General features: G+C 34.8%; 2 protein-coding genes across 2 annotated transcripts in view; one reads left to right on the top strand and one right to left on the bottom strand.

The window, feature by feature from the left end:
* Positions 1–1,286: 1,286 nt before the first annotated feature.
* LOC128675192 (uncharacterized protein) lies at positions 1,287–21,558 on the top strand. Its single transcript, XM_053754436.2, has 5 exons — positions 1,287–2,162; positions 12,991–13,097; positions 13,633–14,866; positions 19,971–20,118; positions 20,764–21,558. Exons 1-5 carry the CDS (start codon positions 1,739–1,741, stop codon positions 21,353–21,355), a joined length of 2,505 nt encoding a protein of 834 aa, XP_053610411.1. The 5' UTR covers positions 1,287–1,738; the 3' UTR covers positions 21,356–21,558.
* A 156-nt stretch (positions 21,559–21,714) lies between these two features.
* Positions 21,715–24,115, bottom strand: part of LOC128675191 (MOXD1 homolog 1-like) — a 44,630-nt gene continuing 42,229 nt past the window's right edge. Inside the window, exon 13 of the mRNA XM_053754434.1 lies at positions 21,715–24,053. Coding sequence (XP_053610409.1) covers positions 23,871–24,053 — 183 coding nt within the window. The 3' untranslated portion in view covers positions 21,715–23,870. The remainder of the gene's footprint in view (positions 24,054–24,115) is intronic.

Genomic DNA, 24,115 nt, shown 5'->3' with positions numbered 1-24,115 from the left:
CGTGTAAAGCATGATGTTCTCTATTTAGGATCACCGCACACTAGATAACGGTATTCAATTATATTTTATCCTATCAAGTATTCATAAAATACATTACAAAGCTCCATTAATTTCTTAAATAGATTAAGTACAAGCTTTAATTTTTAGCCGATTTACATGATATGGTAGGAAAATTTAATTTCTGAACACTTCTGCAGTTATGTTTATGTGGATTTTTTTGTAGCTATTTTTCTTATAATATATTACGAAATTACGAAATCGTAAATTACGAAAATACGAATACATACGGATATTAATACAATACATAAGGAGATTTCGCAATTCCGCAAATTCCCGGTTGGAATTGTTGCGACGGCGCGGTGAAACCCGAGGTGAGCGTAAAAAATAACCTTAAAATGATGAAGATTCGGCTGCGATTTTACGACCGGCCGTCTGTCTGACATCAGCTCTCATCGCTCACATACGAAGGTCGTCAAAAATGGGGGATTTTTTTTTAAATCTATCATTTGTTGTTGATAGCTAGCCATACACACCTTAGCGTCACATCTACACCATCATCAATTTGTGTATGCAGTGACTTCAATTCAAGCTTACTCGCAAGTTGGTCACGCGATATATTCGCGTCGCAAGCTCGCTGCCTGCTTAGTATTCCGTTAGGAATGTCTAGAGCCGGCAAACGTGGGTTTCAATTAAAATTTCACTTGTTTCCCTCACCCCCGACCGTTGCTGTCACCTCTGACTTTTATCATTTTAACGTTGTAACAAGTGGCGATATTAAATATTGTGTTTGCTGAATGAGAATTAAATGTCATAATTAGACTATATTATTAGATCCTGGAATTAATTTATTTATTCGATAAGTCTCACTTTATCAAGTTCTGTGATCTCTCTCATCTGATACGCTCAGAGTCCCGATATCTCGAACTTAAATAAGTTCAAGATTTTCGTACACTATCTCATAATTCTTCCAATAATAATAGAGATAAACGCAAAGTGAGATACAAAATAGTTCCTTCGTAATCGTTTTACTAGGTTTTTTTATGTTTGTTTATTCTTGGTGATTTTCATTGAAATGTTTGTGACATGTTTGATGATATCGTCGACATATTAGGATTGGAGAAGTTTCTATTAATGAGGAAAAATGCTGCATTAGTAGCTAGATTTGGTTAAATGACACCTTGTTTTGATCCTATCCCGATTAATCTACAAAAAACTGGTAATACTAGAATGCTACAAGTTTTTTGTGGAAGGATTTCAAATAATATGCTGGTCACTAGGCTTATTTACTTTGGATTATTCGGTGTGTTAACGCGTGATTTTAGTATTTGATATTGTGTTATTTTTCATTTCTCATTGATTTTGTATATTATTTACAATATATATCTATTATTTAGGTATATACCCTCTTAAATAACATCAAGTGATACCTGCTCAATAAATAGCCACTTCTAAATATCTTAAAGTATACAAAAGCAATTCCTTGGTCGCTATAACAACGGACAGCCCCACTGTTTACGAACCGAAGTCTGCACGAGAAACAGTAACGCACCACCGCCGCGCCCGGTCGCCCTTCGCCCACCACCCGCTCAAACATAGCGCGAAGTGGAAACTCATCCGAAAGTGTTATATTCAAATAAACAAAACAAATGACATGCCAGTCGCGTCGGAAATTAAATCCCGAGCGTTCTATTTTTAAATACTGACAATTCTATTTTCAAAGTGTCCGTTACATTCGAAAATGATTCGAGTTGTTGTGTTGGTATTGTTGACGCATCCGGCATTCGCGGCCCGGGAGCCTCCACAAATAAACTTGGTGAATCAAGGGACGATCGCGGGAATGTATATGACGAGATTCCGTACTAAGCGGATTGCGGCGTACGTGGGGATCCCTTTCGCCCAGCCACCGATAGACTTCAGAAGGTTTACTCCTCCTGAGGTCAGCGATTTGCCCCGTTGGGATGGGGTAAGAAACGCCACAACATACGCGCCAGATTGCATGCAGCAGGACCCTATGAAGAAAGACGAGAAGGATGAAGCTGTAGGCGCAACGGTACCAAGACACGATGAGCTGTTTATTAAGCTATTGGATACGCAATTGGAGGAGCCGCGCAAGAAAGAATTTTCCGAAGATTGCCTTTACTTGAACGTTTACGTACCTGATGGCAAGTACTGTTAATCATCTAATTTAATATGGTCTTAGATCATTTACGCTTAAACCTATTTAGAAACTTAATACTCTAATAAAATACTTGTTTCCTTTCAGTATTTCAGTTTATAAAACTTTTAAAAGTCACTTCTATGTTTTATAGTGCTATTAACAAAAATATCGCCAATCGCAAAAGATCATTAATAAATCCACTGCACAATACTCTCTCTCTATATATATATGCACACTAAGCGTATTTCTTTTTGCTTTTGGGTCCGTAGCGCTTTGAAGCGCGTGATCAACGTATAAAGTACCTAATTTTTAAAAAATGTAGATTCGTTTGTTATTTTACAACCAGCCGCCTGCCTGACGTCAATACTCTTTGGGAATTATATTGTTGCCTATCAGCTGCCAAAGCTTTGTGTCGCCTTGTACGACATCCAAGGTCATAGAGGGGTCCTATTCTAAGGTGGAACCAGTCAGGTAGAATCACAATACATTTTCAAAACGCATTTGGAACTTAAAAGATACATAAAATCACTTTTTGGGAGATTATCAAATATAAAAGTATCGTTGCAAAGACAAACTATTCTTGAGAGAGTCAGGGTGGGTTGCGCCAGTCAAATATGATGTTGAATTTAGGTAACCTGCACGCCTCTGACGTTTAGACAAAATAGCCTATTTTGCGTTTTTCAGCGCGGGTTAAAGTTAACGTCAATGTTCACTGGTGAAACCAACTCTAAGGCGGTTAAGGTTTCGACTTTGATTGATCATATTTGGCAAAAAACGGATAGCGGTGAAATTCTGAACACTTCTTATCATGAAGACAAATATGTGACCGTTAAATTTTACATCACGCCATTATTCAGATTTCCATTTTCGCCATTTTCAGTCTTAACTTGCTACCGGCTATTTTTTTCTTTCTGTTGATCTAAGCTTGCTACCTGTTAGAGTTTTTTACATGATATAGCAACATCCTAGGACGAAATTCCACGATAAATTTGGGTTTAGGTATAGGCACCCTATATGAAATTACAGACAATATTTTAACTGTGTGCCAAATGTCAATCTGTTCTGTTATAGATTTCGCGTGATTGAGTAAACTAACTTACACTCAAACACCTGGCAATCAGGTCAGAGGACGTTAGACAACTTACCTCTCATGTGAGAAGTGTTATCAAAGACATACAGAGAGACAACGTGTGTCTCGTCGGCATCGATTGAACTTTAAATCTATTCGATACTAGATGTTGCCCGGGGGTTCGCTTTTGTGGGAATTTTGAGATAAAATATATCTATCTTGGATCTTTCTAATGGTGAAAAGAAGCCTCAAACATACAAACTCACAAATGCTTACCTTAAATATTTAATTTTAAGATTTTTTTTCTGGCAATACATAGTTGTCAAAGACTAGATACGCTTTGTATTTGGGAATATATGATTTATTTCTAGTCAATAGTAAATGGTTGAAGCAAACCATCGCCGTTCTGAATTCTTATTTAACCATAAATTTTTCTCACGACATTAAAAAATATCCTCATTAGGAACAATTTTATTCAAATAATTGGAATAAAATTCCGAATAAATAATTTCTTTTCGTCGTCTTTATAATTTCCATTCCACAGCGCACAATAAAGAAAGGAATACCCTTTCTTTATTAAATCTCTAAAAGGGATACAAACAAAAATTGCCACCATGATAAGGTGAAAAGGGTCGTTTTGGGTTAACTTATTGTAATAGACAGCGAATAATCGCCCTTAAATCCCGTGACTAAATAACCTTTTCTAATATCAATAGAACCCACTTGAATTATTTATACGTATCGACAGTAAAATGTAAAATAATTTCAATATATTTTTTTAACTACAAATGTAATGAGAAATTTAATTTTTGATGAGTGTTGAATTTTAATATACTCGTATTTACGTCGTAAGCTAGCACGCAAAGGTCACTACTTCAGTTGCATATAAATAGCAAAATCATTGCACATAATGCAGCTGCTTCTGCTCCCTCGCAGATTGTAAAAGTCTATCAAGAGAAAGGTCTGAACGGACTAGAGGTATTTTTTCGTAGGCGATGGCTAGCAACCTCGCTATGACGAACTCACCAACAACGTAATAATCTTCAATTCGTATCATAAATCGTATCATATCTTAGGTATAAGATAAGACATGATTATGAGATAAATCGTCTTCGTAGTTGAGTACGTCAATAGATGACGAATAGACTGCCCACGTCCCTAAGGATAAATGAGTCATGTCCCCAACAAACCGGGACACTTGGAGACCCTTAAATTTTTGGTCAAACGCCTTGCGCTATTTATAATATTGGGAGATGCCATCCCTCTGCGAATGCCGGACATTCACAACGAACCAAAATTATTTTCGACCCTTTCGGTAGATTTATGATAATAAGTTCATATTTATTTTAAATTACGTAACTACCTACGTCTTTTAGATCTGCCGTGATATCAAAATTAGCACGGGGGCTAGGCCGCGGGATTTTGAATCGCCTTGTAATTTTTCATTCCAACAGAAGTATTTTCAAGTATTTTCTAATAGATATTTCTCTGCGAAGATGCATAAATCTCTGTTAGAGAGTACTTTATTATATCTAAAATATTATAAATAAACATATTATGTAGTTCTTTTAATAAAAGATAATACTCAACTCAAACCGCAATCAACTAAACACTTCAAGGTGTCCTATGTTCACCACTACTATTTTCTAAGGCAGATAATTTAAATACTATTATAGTATGAATGGACTCTATGTGGCGGTAATAGTGACGAATTTGCATTGATTTTGGATGCTGGTAGATAGTGACCCACCAATTTAGCTTAACGTATTCAACCCTAAATATGTCATTCATGTCCCGTTCTGAGAAGAGGATCGATTGACACCCAATACATTCTAATATGTTCGAAGGCATAATCTGGACGTAAACATACATAGCCCATATGTAAACAGATCACTGGCTTTTATGGATATGTACTATGAATAATAATATTAGGGATTCGAATGTTTGATTATTTCTTTTTTCTTTGTTGTGTGATTTTTTTCAACATTACTAACTTAGAAAAAAAAACATTTCAAAAGAAATTTTTAAAAAATCTACTGGATCCGCGGCGTCTCATCCCGGAAATCAATGATGGGTATACACAATTAGTTTTTTATTATGTTCATATTATAAATTATTAAATAGCGGTTCGATCATTTCAAGCCAAAAGTTTCAACTACAATAAAGTTTTACCCACAGGCTATACCTTTCAATCAAATCATTAAAAAAATATAAGCAACAAAAGAAATGGCATAAGAAGTCCTTCGTTAACCCAGTTTTGGGAATCACAAGGTCCCCCTCAATCTGATAAGAAAGCCATTTCGAGGGCCTGCGGGCGGCCAACTTCATTGCCACTTGGCCTAGCAGTTAGTTCCTTAGTTATAGTTTGTTACAGAAACGATGAATCATACTTACCTGGAGCCAGTACAGGCAACATGCATGTCAATGTATCCTGCATAGACCTTTATGACGTGGTAATAGATGTGAAATCGCAATTAATTTTGTGTTTGTATGCTGACTGTACAATACGATGACATTAATCGGATTGCTGTATGATATGAATATTATACAGGTCGCATTTGACGAATATTTACCTTTTTTGGTACTTATATATTTCTTGTACAATTTAGTAAAAATACAAAAAATACAGTGAATACGAATTCACTGTATTTTTTGTATTTTTTTATTATTTTTGTCTCAGATCAACATTTATATGAATTTGTCTAGAACCGTGTGTTTTTAAGTGCACAATCCCTAATGTTTATTCTGCTTTTATTTGTGAGGAGATTATTTAATTGTCTCCTTTGCTTATAATACCCAAATCCATGTCTATTTAGATATTTTATATGTAGCTGTTTTAATCTTCTTGTTGAAAAAAGTTAATTTGCTGCCTAAAATGGTCAATCAGCACCACAATTATAAATTCACACTCCCGCAACTATGCATTTAAACTCAGGAGCATTCGGGTTTATCGTATTTAAATTGTTTTTTCTTTTTCTTTTAAAAAAATAAACAATTTAAATACGCAGCGACTGTAACTATATTTGACACACGTGTTTTAGCAAATAATATATTTTTTATCTTTATCTTTTCTAATGTCTAGAAAAACATGGTTTTAAAAGAAGTGGCCTCGCAATGAGATCAGAGTTGGTAGAAGGCTAATGTCAGCATGTATAATATAATACCACATGATTTCAGTATCATATTACGAAGTAATGGGACATAAACATAATAGAGGTTGGACTGATGTCATATTCTTACAAGAAGGACAAGGGCAAAACTCTACACATTTTTTTTTCTATATTTAATACTAATCCTTGCTTTACTAATATTATATTACATTTGCGAAATTAAGTTTGTTTGTTATCTCAACCACTTTTATACTAATTATGTAGTGATTACACCCTAAAAGCCAATGTTCACAGATATTTGGATTTCTGCGATTTAATTGAACTTTGGCAAACTTGATCAAAACAGTCGATTGATATTATTCAGTAGTAATTAGGTCTCAAAGAGTTCGGTACACTTTTTCATATTGATGTGATTTACTTGCGATTTAATAATAATAATGTATCTAAACAATACGACGCAAATGCGCCGATCAAACAATTGTTTATCTGTTTTCTAGATTAATTTTACGTGACGTGTTAATTTTCTTACTATTATTTTTTCTGATAATTTGTAAAATAGACTTGCGGTCTTAATCTTAGCTGATTTCACCACTTCCTCACAAAATATCCTATTGTAAGCTGACAGACACTGAATGTTTTTAAAGGCCTGTTGCACCACTTAATAATGAAGTACATAATAGCCTATATACATTATCGACATCATATGCCTGTATGTATACAGATTTACTGAAAATATCTCCCAGTTAGCGCTATTCAACACTTGTGGAATACAATTTTTAACGCTATCTGTACGATAAATTACATATAGATAAAGATACTATCAGATACTTTATATCAAGCAGTGTAACAGGTCCTATGTTTTGCTATAGCTTTTGTTAAGGCGAATAGTTTAACAACTTCCAATATAAGTTAGACTGAAATTGATGGTGAATATACCTATTTATTTTATATACAGTACACGCAATAGCGTACTTTTGAAAATCATATGACACTTTGAATATTTATGAAAGTTGTTAATTAGTTCAGTAAAACATCACGCAAAAGGGTTAAAATTTACTTAATAGTTTTTTTATGTTTGTAAATTTAACCGCTACAAAATTAACTCGTATAAATGTAGTGTATATTATTAATGGTAAATATTTTATTTAAAAAACTCGTTAGAAATTCTCGGTCTAGATGCCTCGCTAAGAAGTAAGTAGTTTCATTGAAATCATGTTAAAAACAATCTAGATCAAAATTTGTTTATCGTGATGGGGGCTACGATACCACGGACAGACGTAGTGTTGAGGAAAATAGGCTATTTTCCTCATTAACCCCACTCTTTCAACGTCGCCTGTTACCAGATGGGATCGGTGCTGTGACGCCATGAAGCCCGGAAGTTAAAAAAAAAAACTATTAAAATTTTGTAGATTCGCCTGTGATTTGACAACCGACCGGATGACGTCAACCCTCCTCATCTAACCATATGACAAGCCTACAAATAAGTTGATATACTTATTATTAAGCTGATTACTAAGAATCATAATCTTACTATTTATAGTTGCAGCCTATTCAAGTAGAATTTCAAAGAATGTGAAAGTAAGGCAAGTACCTAGTCACTGAAGTCATGTAATATCGCATGCAATGGAAATGCATACCATTTTTCAACATTTCTAGTTAAAGAAATTAAATCAAAGTTAACATTTTATTGCGAGTTATGCTTTACGTATAGCTTTATTTGACCTAAATGTAAAATTCTCACAGTAACTTACTACACTTTATCTATACATCCTCCTATATAATAAATGCGAAAGTTTTTGAGAGTGTATGTGTGTATGTTTGTTATTCTTTCACGCAGAATCTACTGGACGGATTGTTATGAAATTTAGTGCACAAGTAGAACATAACCTGGAGCACCCTGGAGTAACACATAGGGTACTTTTTATAACGAAATTCAAACGGGAGCGAAGCCCCGGGCAACATCTAGTAAATTATAAGATTAGCTATCCGTTCTTCGAAAGGTTTTAGGATTCCGTAGTCCTACAAACAAGGAACCCTTACAGTTCGTCTGTCCGTCCGTCCGGATGGTAGCTCAATAACTATTACTACTAGAATGATGTAATTTGGTTTGGGTATACCATTAATCACGCCGACAAAGTGGTAAAAAAAAATATATTAAAAAAAATTTTTTTTTCATCTTTCCTATTAGTGGGTGTTTTGTTGGATAGTTCTTTTAAAAATATTAGAGGTATGGGTAGACCATTTTTGGATTTAGTAAACTGTTCGTAAATTATTCAGCTTTAAAGTTTTCAATTTGCCAATGCCAATTTCCTTAGAACCAATGTGTCAGGAATTCAAAAGCATTAGTACTCAGATATAACGAGTGCGTGTATGTGTTGGTCCGACATGCACTTGGCCGGTTATTTAAATCAAATTTTATAACTTAGTGACAATAGGTCGAGGATAGGATAACGTGCCGAATTTTTATTACAATTTGGAAAAAAAAAACGTTTCAAGGAGCAACCGAAACCATGCAAAAAACGTTAGAAAAAAGAACTCTTATTTGTAATATCTTGACTCCGCTAAGGATAGAGTACTTATAAAATTCTTTTGACGAAGCCGAGCTCAGTACATCTCAGAGGAATTGTTTTAAACCAGTAGATATAAGTCGAGGGTGTGAACATCACGCTGGGTAGCAGCTAACAAAATATGGACATGGATTTCAGTTTTATTTTCTACCCATTATTGCTTCAGATTTTTTTACAATAACGTGAAAATTTTACTTAACGAATTAGCTTATCGTGTCGTCAACTCAGACAAAAATCTTATGATCGAATTTACGAGGTTTACTTTTTACACCGATCCGGGCTTCGCGGAGCTACAACCCCGAATTCAACCCGGAATATGTTAAACAATAGCCGAATCTAATAAATTGTATCGAGCTTCAGGGTGCCAAGAAACAGCCAAGAATGTTACCAACGGCTAACATGAGAGAGAGGGATATTTTTTTTTCAAAGCTTCTTCCATACTAAATCGTAATATAAAGGATAACATCGATGAGCTCTCTAGCTCAGACCTGTTTCTCCCAGCTCAATATAACATTTTCTAGAAAAATCTCTTGTAGATTATACCTAATTTATGAGTCAGAATGAAAGACGTGTCGATAAGAATAGTTCACTTGTCATTCGTTTTGTTAGGATTTTTAACTCCCGGAGTATAGTCTTAAAAACTCTTTCAACTTATTCAACGTATCTGTGTTTTTTGACTATCTGTGACATTCCCTGTACCGGCACAACATGCAATATTTGCCCGCGCTAGGAATCAAATCCTGATATTTAGCATGGTGACCACTACGCCACAGAGGTGATTGTCAGTTTTTTACGAGCTTTTATTGTGTTTTTTTGTTTATCTGTATCAGCAGTTTTGTTTGTTTTAATGTTATTATTAGCTTTTTGCATTTTTTTTTTACTTCTTTTTCTAAATAAAAACAATAGTGGTCCATCTCATCCCGCGTCTGTTTTATATTCCAAAATACGTCCATTCTTCTCATCTGATAAGCTTTGGACAAGGAAAATCGCCTGTATTTTTTCTTCCCTAATTTATTGTGTAAATAATTCTGAATTTGTTTATTGAGGGGAAACTCATTTTCCCTTGACAGGTTTTTATAAGAAAATCTTGATTAAGTAATATTTTGATAAAATGATTGTCATGTATTTTTATAATTTACTATTTATAAAATCTGTCTAAACAGCTGAACGATTGCATTTCATCAAAAGACGCATGATTATATAGTTTACTACCCGTTGCCCGTGGCTCCTTCCGCTGCAAAAAGCCTATGACACTCTCCAGCTCTCCATCTAAAAATCACCTTAATCCGTTGCTCTGCTTTGACGTGAAAGACGGACAAACAAACACACACACATTTATAATAGTATGGTTCTTATGTAAATACTACTAAACAATGCAGTATCGGAACGCATCAATATGAAATAACATACTTCTGTCCATAGACTGTGGTACTTAGTATCATGCCTACTATGTATTACTATAAAATAAAATCTTGTTAATCTGATAAACTTCCACTTAACAATTAAGCGGGGAAAAACGTTAGCGCTTATTCTATGAAAATGTCACAGTAGAAACACACATAGTTGAAGCGCTGAATTAGTCACCGATTGGCAGTAGTTACTCATTTTTATACTGTGTAATTGCTGACAATTCCAATGCCTATTGACCTAATAAAATACCTAGCTGTGTGAAACTATAATATGATGTCTAATATAACTCAATATAATGCTATAAGACTAAATTAAATAAATCACTGCATAGTATAAAACGAAGCCGCTTCCCACTGTCTGTATGTAAGCATATAGGGACAGACAGCTGTCCCTATTTAATTCAATGCGATTAATTTATTTGCATGCAAATATTTGCTTAGATCTTTAAAAACTACACAACGGATTTTGATGCGGGTTTTTAAAATAGATATAGTGATTTAAGAGGAAGCTGTGTCCAAAATAATTTATTTTGGACTAGCTTTTGCCCGCGGCTTCGCCCGCGTGAATTTCATAGCAAAAAATTTTTTTATCGCGTACTCTGTAAGACTGGGAAAGATATATGATTCAACTTCGCATTTATTCTCATCTTTAGTTCTATTTCCTGTTTCCGACTGCGTGTCTCGTCCCGCAAACTAGTCCAATCCCGCTTCCTGCTATATGCATATTGTCCCATCATGTTTTTTGCAATGTGTCCCGTCCTGTTTCCCACTACGTGTCTCCTTCCCATTTCCCGCTCCTACTCCCACTCCCGCTTTCTGCAACGAATTCCGTCCCATTTTCCATGACTTTTTACGTCCTGGTTTTTTATCAACCACAAACGTAAATTAAACATTTTTTGTATTTACTATTAGTGTTATTTACTACAAAAAGTAAGTGTGCCAATTTTCAGCTTTTCATCTTGAAAATTGTATTAAGTTCCATACAATCTTTCACCTTATGAAGGGGTTGAGGGTTAATTTTCAGAAAATTCTGAAACACGTATTCATTACTTTATGGATTACATTAGTATGGATTTGTGAGAGAGACACTATGGTGTCTCTGTATCACGCTATGGCGTGATTTAGATATTTAAAAGTTTTAGCGGTGCCATCTAGTGATTTATTTCGGAAGTACAATATATATATCATTTTATCTGAGTGAAACCATAACCGGGCGTTTTAAAAGTCTTTATGTTCAAAACTAAAATATAACAAAATTAAATTGAAAATTCTAATTATATCTATATCAGACTTTTATCGATAAAAACAATTTGTTTATATTTTGTTTACACCTTTCTACAAAATTTTAAAGTAAATCGGCTCCGTGAATTGTTATTTTAATTTTCCTACAGGAAATTTTCCGGGATGAAATGTCTATAAGATATTAACCCGGGATTCCGAGAATTTTTTGATTTATAATGATTAGTTTTTCAATTATCTTACGGAAACCTGACCATTTACCGGGATGAAATGTATCTAATTTTCCTTCAGGACCCTCCTTAATTTCCGGGATGAAATGTCTATAAGATTTTAACTCGGGATTCTGAGGTATTTTTATTCATAATTAGTTTTTCAATTATCCTACGGGAACCTGACCATTTACCGGGATAAAATATGTCTAAGATGTTAACCCGGTATATAAGGTACCTAGATACCAAATTTCCAGTAAATCGGTCCAGTAGATTTCGAGTGATGCGCGTTCAGACAGACATAAATTTCCAAAACTGTTTTTTCGTCGTCTATATCAGTAACTAAGTATATTCCATGAAGAATTTTTAAAAAATATTTAATGTACAAATTTGGCCTTTCTTCAATTTTATTATATGTATTGATTGATTTACTCAAGCGAAGCCGAAACGCGCCTCTAGTGATTCAAAGCAATACACTAGTCTATAAAGCTGAGCAAATGTCATTAATGCAAGAATTTCGTGACTTTGCGAGTTTCAGCGATAATATTGACCTAGTCCTAATCTAGCCGTGACCTATATAATACCTGAACTGATCTATAACTTTTATGTCATTCACTAACGTTGCTCGGCATTGGCAACTTTTTGTAAGAATTGTGCTGACTATATTGCATTTAGCAAAATACGGAAATGTGTGTCATTTGACTGATATTACTTATAAAAGAAAGTCTTCTACTTCTCTAAGTCCTCTGTTCGCGATAAACTCAAAAAACACGTGCTCAGATTTTCATGAGGATTTTCACCAATTGATAGAGTGATTCCTAAGGAAAGTTTAGGTATATAAATTACATGAATTAAATAAAGTTCAACATAGATATCATAATAATAATATAACGCAGATAAAATAAAATTCTCTATGTTCCTACTTAAAATATTTTCAGAGATTAACGTCTAAAAGTAAAGTTTGAGTTTTTAATATTTTGCAATTTTTGTTTTTCAGATGGGAATTAAATGTCCATTGGTATTTTTTATATTACGCGTAACAACTCCTTCCACTTGAATCCACCGTCCACTCCGATCCACTTTGGATCATAGGACATTTTTCATCCTCTTCGAGCCACTTATGGATACTTTCTTTCCTCTTCTTGAATCTATGGCTGGATATGAAATCTTAACAGCAAACGTGGTAATTAAAAATCTTGATTAAAGTAAGTACCATTTTATTTTTCCAGGTTACAAAACAGACAAGTTTCCCACGATCGTGTGGTTTCACGGGGGCAGCTTCGTCCGCGGCAGCCCTAACTACTTGAACCCTTTTCATCTCGTTTGGAAGTATAAGGTACCTACTTCAAATTTTCTTTTAAATTGTAGTGCGCGTTAAAATTCGCCTCTAAAAAGAATAGTAAAGCTCAAATGCAACCTTTTCTCTTCTCTACTAAAATTCTACCTACTTCAAATTTTCTTTTAAATTGTAGTGCGCGTTAAAATTCTCCTCTAAAAAGAATATTAAAGCTCAAATGCAACCTTTTCTCTTCTCTACTAAAATTCTCATCTATATAGAGAATAGTAAAGCTTTCATGTGCCTTTACTCTTCTCTACACTTAATTACTGTTAAACGGTCATTACTGTTTATGAAACTCGTTCAGACAGTCATAATGTTTTTTATTTGGTTATTTGAGCTCACCTTTTCTCCTGTATCGTGTAAATTTGGTCTTCCATCCTCACTTTAATTTTGCTGCCTTCCTTGGATGTAGGGATATCCATTTAATATGACAAATTAAAATTCTATTTAATATGACAAATGTTTAAGTCCTCATAGTGTTGCAATAATTTAGAAAATGTCATTTAAATATTATTTTGTTATTTATTTACAGGTGATATTTATTTCTGTCGCCTATCGATTGAACATTTTCGGATTCTTCTCAACACTGGACAACGAAGCTACTGGGAATTATGGAATTTTAGATCAAATAGCTGCTATGGCTTGGATCAAAAACAACATTGAAAGTTTTGGTGGGGACCCAGAAAATATATGTATCATGGGTCACGAAGCAGGAGCCGTGAGTGTTGGGATCCATCTAGTAGCACCGTACTCTGTAGGAGCCTTCCAGAAAGCAATCGCAATGAGTGGAAACATATTATCACCAAACACAGTGAGTACTGCGAGTAAAGAAGTACTAACTGTAGATAAAACTGCAATAGCCTTCAGCTGCTTCAGAAAACCAACCTTCCAACTACTTGATTGTTTAAGAAGAGTTCCTGCCCAAGCGCTTTTGGATATAGGTGGCCCTTTATCCGAATGGGGACCCATTATTGACAAAGAATTTAGCAATATATCAACATCTTTATTTTCGGATAAACCAAGCAGAATGTTCAATGAAATCTTATCTCCCGTGCCGTTTTTGACTGGTTTCACAAATATGGAAGATGCTCTTGAACTGCAAAAGGAAGACAACGATGAACCTGGCATAAGTCAATCTCAGTATGATATAATGCGCAAAGAAATTGTTTTGTCTGATATAACGGTGGACAATAGCTCATGTTTCACGAATCAACATCATATACAAGATGCGGTTGCGTTTTTCTACAAGCCTATACCGCCTACAAACAATGAAACAATTTTATTAAAACTATTTTTGGAATTTTACACGGATAAAGTGCATGGAGCCACGACGTATCAACTAGCTAAATACTTAAGCAGTCATGCGCCCGTATATCTTTACAGATTTGACTTGAAGCCGTTTTCTGATATTGCGAACGAGGGTATTCCCGATTGGGTCGGGGTTCCTCATAATTTTGACTTAACTTACACTTTTGGACTACCCCATTTGGCTTTGCCTGAGGACTTTGGTAAATGGGACATAAGAGATAAGAGTATTTCGGATGTTATTATGAAAATGTGGACCAATTTTGCTTGGTATTCGAATCCTACAAATTCTGGAATCAATGTGGTGTGGGAGCCTTTCGAAAAAGAAAAGCCAGGTTTTCTCATCATTGACAGAAAGAATTTTACGATGAGCACACCGGAGACAGTGAATTATAAAGCGTTTGAATTTTGGACTGACTTTTACCCAAAAGTGATTGAAATTGGTACGAAATGTTGCAAAGATACTTATGATGATTCTGGAACTGATTCATTCTTGACACGAAGGGTAATTAATACACTAATAACTTTATATTTTCTCTTATGTTTACTTTCGTAACAGAGTTAAGATATCGAACTAAAAACTGGTGACGTTATTTTTGTATAGTTTATTCATATTCAGATGTGCAATTTATTTACGAGAAGTTATAGCTGCAAAGTGAAATTATAGAGCAAATATTTACCTTTTTAACGGTCGTAAATAAAATTATAATAATAAAATGTAGTTTTCTTTGAATGATGTAAAAATAACACTAGATTTCGTGCTTTACTTGAAGGTTGAAGTCATTGTAGTTGTAACATTCGTGATACGAATCCGAGTCACGAAATTTTCTCTGACTATTAAATACTAGCTTTGATTTCTAAGAAAGCTCAGAAAATTACATGTTCGGGGAAATTTCGCTAACTGCCGATTGTTTGTCTTGATTTTACAATAGCATGAGCAACACAATTTACTATGATTCGTATTAATTTATTTCCAAATTAGCTGTTGATACGCCCGCGTTAGTCTGTTTGACCTCAGGTCGTTATCGATGTATTCCAAATTTCATTAAAATCGGTCCAACTATTTAGCTGTAAAAGCGTGACATCTTGACTCATTCGCATTTACAATTTTTGTATGGATATTCGAAGGTGGTTCTCAGAGCGTTTCGACCGCTACGGCCGCGCTGACAACTAACTATGAAAACATGTGTCATTTGCCCGCCCTGAGAATCGCACCCAGAATCTTTAGATAGTGGGCGGAGGATGGCTTTACGTCGAAGGGATCATTAATATTACAAAAATATCGCCATGCTTTACTATCCGAGACTTTCAATACCATTGACAAGGAATAGAAGAAAATTCTACCATTTGTATTTAAAAGAATTAATTTTTCCTATCTTTCATCAGTTGCCATATTAAAGACATTAATTAACGGACAAGAGTGAAGTGCTATATTGACTTTATCCAACATAGCGCTCTGCCGTGCTCTGAGACCATTATTCATATAACTTAACTGTTCGAACGTCAAGCTTGCAGGCGATAAAACGCGGATAAACACCTAGGCCAATTTTACTGCAATGCATGTCGTTTCACTGCCATTTATTATATTTTGTTTTGCTTTGATTTTAGTCAAGTCTTGTGCCAAGAATTTCTGAATAGGTATACGTAGACTTCGTAATAAGTTTATTACTTTCCTACTTCGTAATTTATTATATTACAAAATAGATCGTTTTAAAAATTACATTTTTGACACAAGCTTTTATTGTTGTTAGAGAGATCTTACTTATCCTACTTATAGTTTCGCAACTCCTGGCTCTGTCTACCTTGTAATAGATAAAGACTTGATATTTATAAAACAAATAGTCCACCGGGCCTCTTTTACATAGATAATTTGAAAGTACAATTCCAGTTGAAGCATACTTAATACCTTTAAAATAGGGCTACACCGAAAAGGACGGCTTAAAATTAAATGTACTCAACATCCACGTGAAAGACTTATGAACGATTATACACAAAAGGAAAGGTAAATTATGTAAGTATTTGAGTATTCGTTAAGGTAAACTATTTATTAAGGTTACTAGCATAGAAATAATGGCTATTTCTAGTTTGAGCACTAGGAAATAAAAAGGAAAGAGACAGAGATAGGAGGGCGAACTGTGAGAATACGATTTACTTCTCAGTATCGAATCGATACGAAGATTAAAAAAAAAACGATTCATGGAAAGTAACCTTTTTGATGTTATTTGAATTAAGGACCTATCATATATACATATATAGGATTAGAAATCTGAAAAGAGAATGGGCGCTTTGGCTCCAGCACTGTATCAAGTGGTTGTCATACTGAAACGTCAATCAAAAGCTTATAGTAATCTCCTTCATCCCCGCTTGATCCCTAGTTATGATCCCGTAAAGCCCACGGTCATCATATATAAGTAAACAATCTTAAAATTCTGAAGATGATGTGATTTTAAAACTGCTCGCCTGCCTGACGTCTACCCTCCTAAGGAATGCTAATGTTGCTTATCAGCTGCGTAGGCTATGTGTTCCATAGTCGCCTCATACGATATCCACGGGAGGATCTGGAGTGGTCTACGATACGGAAGCTTACAGTAATAGCTCAAATTTATTATATGAGAGCAAAAGTGCGACTCAAATAAGTACAACAGAGAATAAATGAGTTATTCAATTAATTCATAAGCTACAAATAATGCCGTATCTATGGCGTCTTATTGGTCTTCACTAATAATGATTCGCCGAGTCGACACACGCAGGAAGAAATAAATCGTCGACATATATTAAATTTGGAAAAATATCTTCAAGAGAAGGACTTAACCAGCGTACAAAATCGCGAGCAAAGCTTAATTTCGGATGAAATTACAAATTCACGCTGGTTACTGTAGCAAATTTTCGTGACGCCGCTATCAATGTTAGGAAGGAATTTGGGCAAATTATAAACCCCCACAGAGGTTTTACTATCTGAATAATAAATAGATACCCTTAAGTTAAGCAGTCGTTCAAGACGAACCTAATCTAATACGTCTTTGAGTGCCGTGACTAATTGCGAGTTTCCAGTAAGCGGTTATTTTACACAGACTACACTAATTTAGTATCCTTATAGGGACAATACATTGATCAAGTAAGGGCCTGTGTTGCGGTAAAAGCGGCGATTTGCAATTGATTTGAGTTAGTTGATGTGCTGTTATCTGTATTTATAAATATTCATTAAATTCTGTATATTTTTCTTGTCGTTGATCTATGTCGAAAGTGTTGTCCGACCTTTTTTGTTAAAATTCCTCTCAATAGATATAAACTCTCAATTTAGATTTACTGGTGAGCTACGACCATAGAATTAGTAGGTATTCCGTACGAAGTACTTACTGAATCCATGGGTATGAACTGTCGAACTGAAATAAACGTAAGTATGTGACGTATTTACGGAATTCCGAGTCGATATTTCGAATCGAAATTCCGAATCGGAATTTCTACTGTACGTGGACGCGAATAAAACCGGAGCTTGACTCGAACACTGAGAGTGCCGTAATAAATTACATAGTCACATGCACAGCGGAGTCATACTAATAGGGTTTGTATTCTGTGTGTGTGTACCATTCTATGAACCCTAAAAGCAAAGTTGCAAAAGCCCTTTCTAAATCTATGGCAAAATTAGTCTCAAGATGCTGTCAAGTTTCAAAACATGACATTGACAAAAGTGACATTGGCTGAACAGCGGCTAAAATTATAAAATTGAATAAAATGATACTTATTCTTCTATTTATCTACGCTATTAACCGACAAGTTCGCCGATCCAAAATGCTAATAAATAAAATAATGCAAATAAATACTGTCACAAGTAGCAGTATTTTTTAGAAGCTGTTTTTTTAACAACTCCATGTCTTTGTCATTCGGGAACGCCATTTAGAAATTTGTTCTTATTTTAAAACTGCAAATATTGTATATATTCAGAGAAGACCAATCGAAGGTATGTTTTTATTTAATCGTTTAATTTTGTTAAAATATCAATTGAGGCACCGAAGTATAAAGGACAACGCACACCCACGCGCGTGTGTGGTATTTGTATGGATTTTTTATTGGTTGCTTAGACACTTCCATTATGCCGACTGCACACTATATGAACTCATATGCCGACGCGAATGCATGAACGTTGCGTAGTTTATATGAGTGCTTTTACTTACCGTAATGAAAAACGAGCATTGTATACCGAATCACCAAGTTCCGCGAAGTAATCCGCGTTAGTGTGGAGCTGCGTGTTCCTATTCCAACACTTCTATCAAACGAGCGTTTAAAAAGTGACCCTGCTAACCAAATCTAATAAATTCGATAACCCAAATAACGATGACCAAAATGAATAAAATAATCTGAAATTGCATTATTTTGTAACACTTGTTATCGATTTTATCAAAATTTGAAACAAAAACTGGTCAATTATAACATAAAGACAGGTATTTCCGTCATGAACCGGTGTGTTTCATCTTTTTTCCTTAAACCGGCGTCGTAGCTGAGCGACAAACACAACAAGACAAATAAGGCAGCTGTCGACTTGTCACGGCCACTGGTTTCTACGTGAATAAAGAAAACCATTTCTTGTTTTTTGAAAAAAATTACAAAATATTACTAAACTGTGCTTTTATTAGGCAACACGTAGCCCGCACGCATCCAAAAGGCTGATTTAGACCAACAAGCGAATTGTCTTGTTCTATCCTCACTCTGGCGATTCATTAATGCCTGGTCACGGGCAGTGGTCAGCCATTAATTGGACAGCCAGAGAATGAGCAATCGCTCGCTTTTGTAAATGCATATATAACCAGTAGTAGTAGTATAATATCAAATCAATCAAAATTTATTTGCTAGAACAAATATATTTTGCATTAAAAGAAACTAATGGACTGGGACGCTAATGGCTCAGAAGAGAGGAGTTGTCACTATCTTTGGTTGTCATCGAAACATTTTTCGTAATTAGCTGCAATCGAAGACTTTATTTTACTTACATCCTCGTTCGTAACTTGCGACGGAGGACCTTTTCGTACTAATTCAAACACACAGCAGAGCGTCGCATGGCGTAGTGTAGCGCTTCGCAGCGCAGCCAGAACGCGAGATAAAGGTAGGTTTTGTTTTTTCCTTCAACCAGTCATCTGTGTGCCGCACAATCCGAAGGTTTACTGCAAAAATTAATGCTTCACGGTGAGTAGGTGTTCGTGCTTTATATATTTATCGTTAGTAATAGGATTAAAAGCGACTTTTTTTAATTTTTATTGGTAAAAACATCTTATTTACTTAGGTTTAGAACCTATATTGCATTTGTTATTTTTTGCTTTATGTATGTTACTAGACATATTACACATAGCTTGTCAGTATAAAACAATACATTTTCGCACAAAATTAACTATTGTTTAGGTGTTTAAGTTTTTAGGATCATACACAATTTGTAGTAAAATGCATTGTGACTCAAGGGTGCTAACGTTGTTTTTCATACGACACGGGAATTCGCGCGACGCGAAACGGTGCGCGATCATAAAGCTGAATGTAATGATCATTTCACGAGTGTTTTTTTTTAAACTTAATATTCACAGGACATGGCGGCGCATATATTCCTGTTGTGTGCGATGTGGCTGGCATTGGCAACAGGTCAGCGACCCGGATTCGCTGGCAGCAGGCCTATAGGATTTCCCGAGGTGTACAACAGAACCACCACAGAGGCAGCGGGATTGGGCGATAGGTATGTATATTATGCGTGCAAATAGTTCGCCGAACTTTGGCGATTTCGACGTGCATTGCTAGATTTTCTTTGAGATAAAAAAAGCTCCCATGTAAACTGCGCAATATACATTCGTGTGGCCATCGTCTGCATTTTAACTTTTTTTAGTTTCTATAATGTTAAATTTCAGTTTCATCCTACTCGTCTTTTAAATTTTTGTTAAAACCAATTATGAAAAATAAAAGAAAACATACTGTATAATATAATTTTTTTGTCACGCTTTAGTATTCAACTAGGTAGTCGTAATTTGACTGCAACAAGCTCTTACCGGCGACAATAAAAACTAATTTTAAAAGTTTTTGTAAATATTTATTCCATTGATTACTTAGGTATGTACTAGTTGAACTGAGTGAAATGATCCCCGAAAGGATCGATTACTTGTCTGATGCTTTATGCTATCGTCCACAATCTGAAAATAATAATTTTCAGTGGAATAATGTTATGCCACGTTAGACGAATACATTTAATTGTTCCGTTATTATATTCATTACGTAATGCATAAAATACTTGAACAATTTGTGGGCACCGGTCTACTTTGAATTCTTAAAAAAAATGACAAACTTGTAGATATTACTACTAGACAGAATTCAAAAATGCTATTTACAGGTTCGGCGAAGGTGACGTCACAACCCAAAGGCTGCCAATCGAAGCGAACGGAGACCGAGAGTTGGTCGACAGACTGAGCAAACTACCCGTCGACAAACAACCGTTCTGGTTCATCAACTGGCAAGCGCTCGAAGCCAACCGCAATAAACCACAAACCTACCCCCAAAAACCTAACGACTTCATAGATTTTGTACCAAACTCTGGTTCGAAAACTCCCAATTTAAATATTCTCAATTCGAAAATGAAACCTTCTGATGGCCAATCAAGTGTTGGGGCGACAACGGGAAATTTCATTGGCTCTGAAAGTGTTACCGTTGGCCAATCAAGTACAGAGCCGAATCAAGCAATTAATAATCGATTTTATTCAAATACGGAAATAAAGAATAGATTATCTGAAACGGAATCTACTTCCAACTCTCCCACTACAGAGAATAGAAAAGTAGGTCTCACTGAAGGATTTCCTACTGCATCTGTGTTATCTGAAACGTCTATTGATTATCCGAGAACACCAACAATGCACATTCCAACGCATAGTAGCTTTAGGCAGACTTGGCTATTATATTCTAGTCCAAGAAATCCTATTATCGATTGAACGTTTTAATTTTTAAATGGCAGCTTCCTAATCAATCAATATTTTGCTGTATTTTGCCATTTAATAGTCATTTGCCGATGCTGTGATTTCTCATCAACTCAATCCATTTACATAAACTTGATCAATGTTATTTTAAATATTATAATTTGTAGGTAGTGTTTAGATTTTGTATAAGTGAATAAAGAATATTCTTTATAATAATAGTTTTCGTGTTACGTTTTATAACCTTTAATCGCATAATATTATATTCCAAGTGTAACAGATTACACTAGAAGTCTCGTTATTTAGAAATTTCTCACCTCGGACAAACTTTAGTAAATAATAATAAGCTTGAGGTTTACTTGAATGAAACACGCACAGAAAGTAATAAAACACATTATATTGACTTTTTAAATAAATAAAAATAATAATTACTAAGCGTATACTTACAACTACCACCTTAAAAAAACAGGTATAAACTAAAACAGTAAAATGCAAGTTCTTACCATATGACTCAAATGTTCGTTTCGGAAAATGCCTATTTCTACAATTTACAATACATACAGGACGTAAAAAGTACAAGTAATATTATTTAATACGATACAAAATCGTAGAAATAGGTGCTACACATCAACTTCATGCGCGTTACTTGTATGATATAGAGATTAGCCTAAAACAATGTAAATGAACTGTTGAAATGACGCCACTATTGCGTTATACATAGGTATCAAATTTTCTTGCTGCAAAATGGCACACTTCATTTCAACTAAGAGCGGTGCATCATTAGTTCCGTTAGGCAACGACAGAACGGCAACGCTCGCGTCGACGCTGCGTAACAAAATCGGAGCAGTGATGCCGCGCCCTAATAACCCACTGTACAAGCTACGCGCACGATGTCGACAGCCCTATAGAGCTTATAAACACAGCCCTGGATATACCTTAGTATTTTGAAGTTACATCTCAAGAAAATAATTCACTGACCTTACATTTGCGTTAAAAAGACTAAACACCTATTTATTATGTAAATCACTTGTATAGAACCTCCCAGTGTTACGTATAGAATCCGCGCCGCGAAACGAGTAGTGCGGAAATTTGTGGAACTATCAATGACAGTTGCCACTTTGTTGTTACCTGCGACAGTGGCGCCGCTTCTGCGGAACTTTATTCGTGGCGCGGACTATTTATATTTCTACATTTATCTAACATGTTCTTTCCATAGACATTGTTTAAGGCAGATAGCAATCCTCTACATCACAACGACTATAATAAATGCGGCATATTTTAAAAATACATTGAACTCAATTTGCCACATATCTCAGTCTATCGCATACACTTTATAGTGCCTTTCACTCACACTATACTAGCGCCAAAGGAACTTGGAAACCCATTTCAGGCATATTTTATTGAAGTTCAAGTATATCTATTGAGCCGATGAGCTAAATATTAAATTTACACACTATATAGATTTAATTTTATTGCTTATTCTTACTACTTTAGATTTTGTTCTGCGATTTGTTGTCAAAATATAGCATTTATTAACATATTCGTCGATCATTCATGATTTATTTTATGCATAAATTAACAGATCACAATATTATTTTATTGGAATCATTATTTTATTTATAAATGCATTGTTAATAAGTAGATTTTATATATAATAAAGGTGAGTTGCACTGCTGCACACAGTTGAAATTTGACGTTAACTCCAACCTGCGGAGATAAATGCAAAGTACGCTATTTTGTCTAAAGGTCAGTGGCGCGCAGGTCTAAGTCGGCGTCAAAATTAACTTGTACAAATCACACTTACTACACGATAAGCAAATTTTATGTTCTTGATTTCCCAATCTATTCTTAGGATGTACCTAGTATACATACTTGCATACGAAAGACAAATAGATAAATATTATTAAAATTATTGCATTGGAACGTTTATACACTAGAAAGATAGCAATTATCATAAATCACTAATGCGAATAGGATATTATTTCATAATAAATGACATCACTTTTCACACGTTACAAAGACACATACTGCTTACATAAATAGGAGATAAATTCCCTTCCAAAAAAAATATAATTACATACATGAGCGTAGTCAGGGCAGTCTTGAAAATTATATTTATATATAAATTATAGATAGTTTATTATTTATAACGAAATGATAGTCAAGCAATACATTTTCATAATGAAAATATGTATTTTCGCCAATAGTATGCTATATAGGTACCAGCCTATTGTTTTGTGCATTCAATTTCACTATTCCATGAGCAATATATTTCACACAATACATAAGTACAAAAATCACATCTTTCATACACTTAAAAACTACAAGAACGAACCTAACCTTTGGTTAGGTCCATAGTGAGTTTATTCGACATTCGCCATTACACAATTTGGCAAAATAATACTTTATTCAGATGTCCGTTTTCGTGTTACACAGAAAAAGTTTTTTTTAAATAAAAATCAAACATAAACAACATAGAAACATCATTGGCTCTGAATGTACTTACTTTAAGAATTATAATTGTTTTTTGCTATTACCGCGCTACTATTATTGATATTGCCAAACACAAGATGGCCGCCACATCAAAATCGCGGACGGTGACAGCTGATCCAGCAGCGGGAGTGGTTACTGAAGGCAGTTTGAAACCCTTGTAGTGTTTTTCTGATATGTCGTTCGATAGCTCCTTGTATATCGGATATTGTTCGATTTGTATGGGCTGCAAAGGAAAAAGTCATGGTTACTCCTGAGTAATCATAAGGATTGTAGTTTGAACTGAAA

The sequence above is a fragment of the Plodia interpunctella genome, chromosome 14 (assembly GCF_027563975.2).
Source record: "Plodia interpunctella isolate USDA-ARS_2022_Savannah chromosome 14, ilPloInte3.2, whole genome shotgun sequence".
Taxonomy (NCBI): domain Eukaryota; kingdom Metazoa; phylum Arthropoda; class Insecta; order Lepidoptera; family Pyralidae; genus Plodia; species Plodia interpunctella.
Note: the sequence above shows the minus strand (reverse complement) of the source record. Positions and strands in the feature narration are given on the sequence as shown.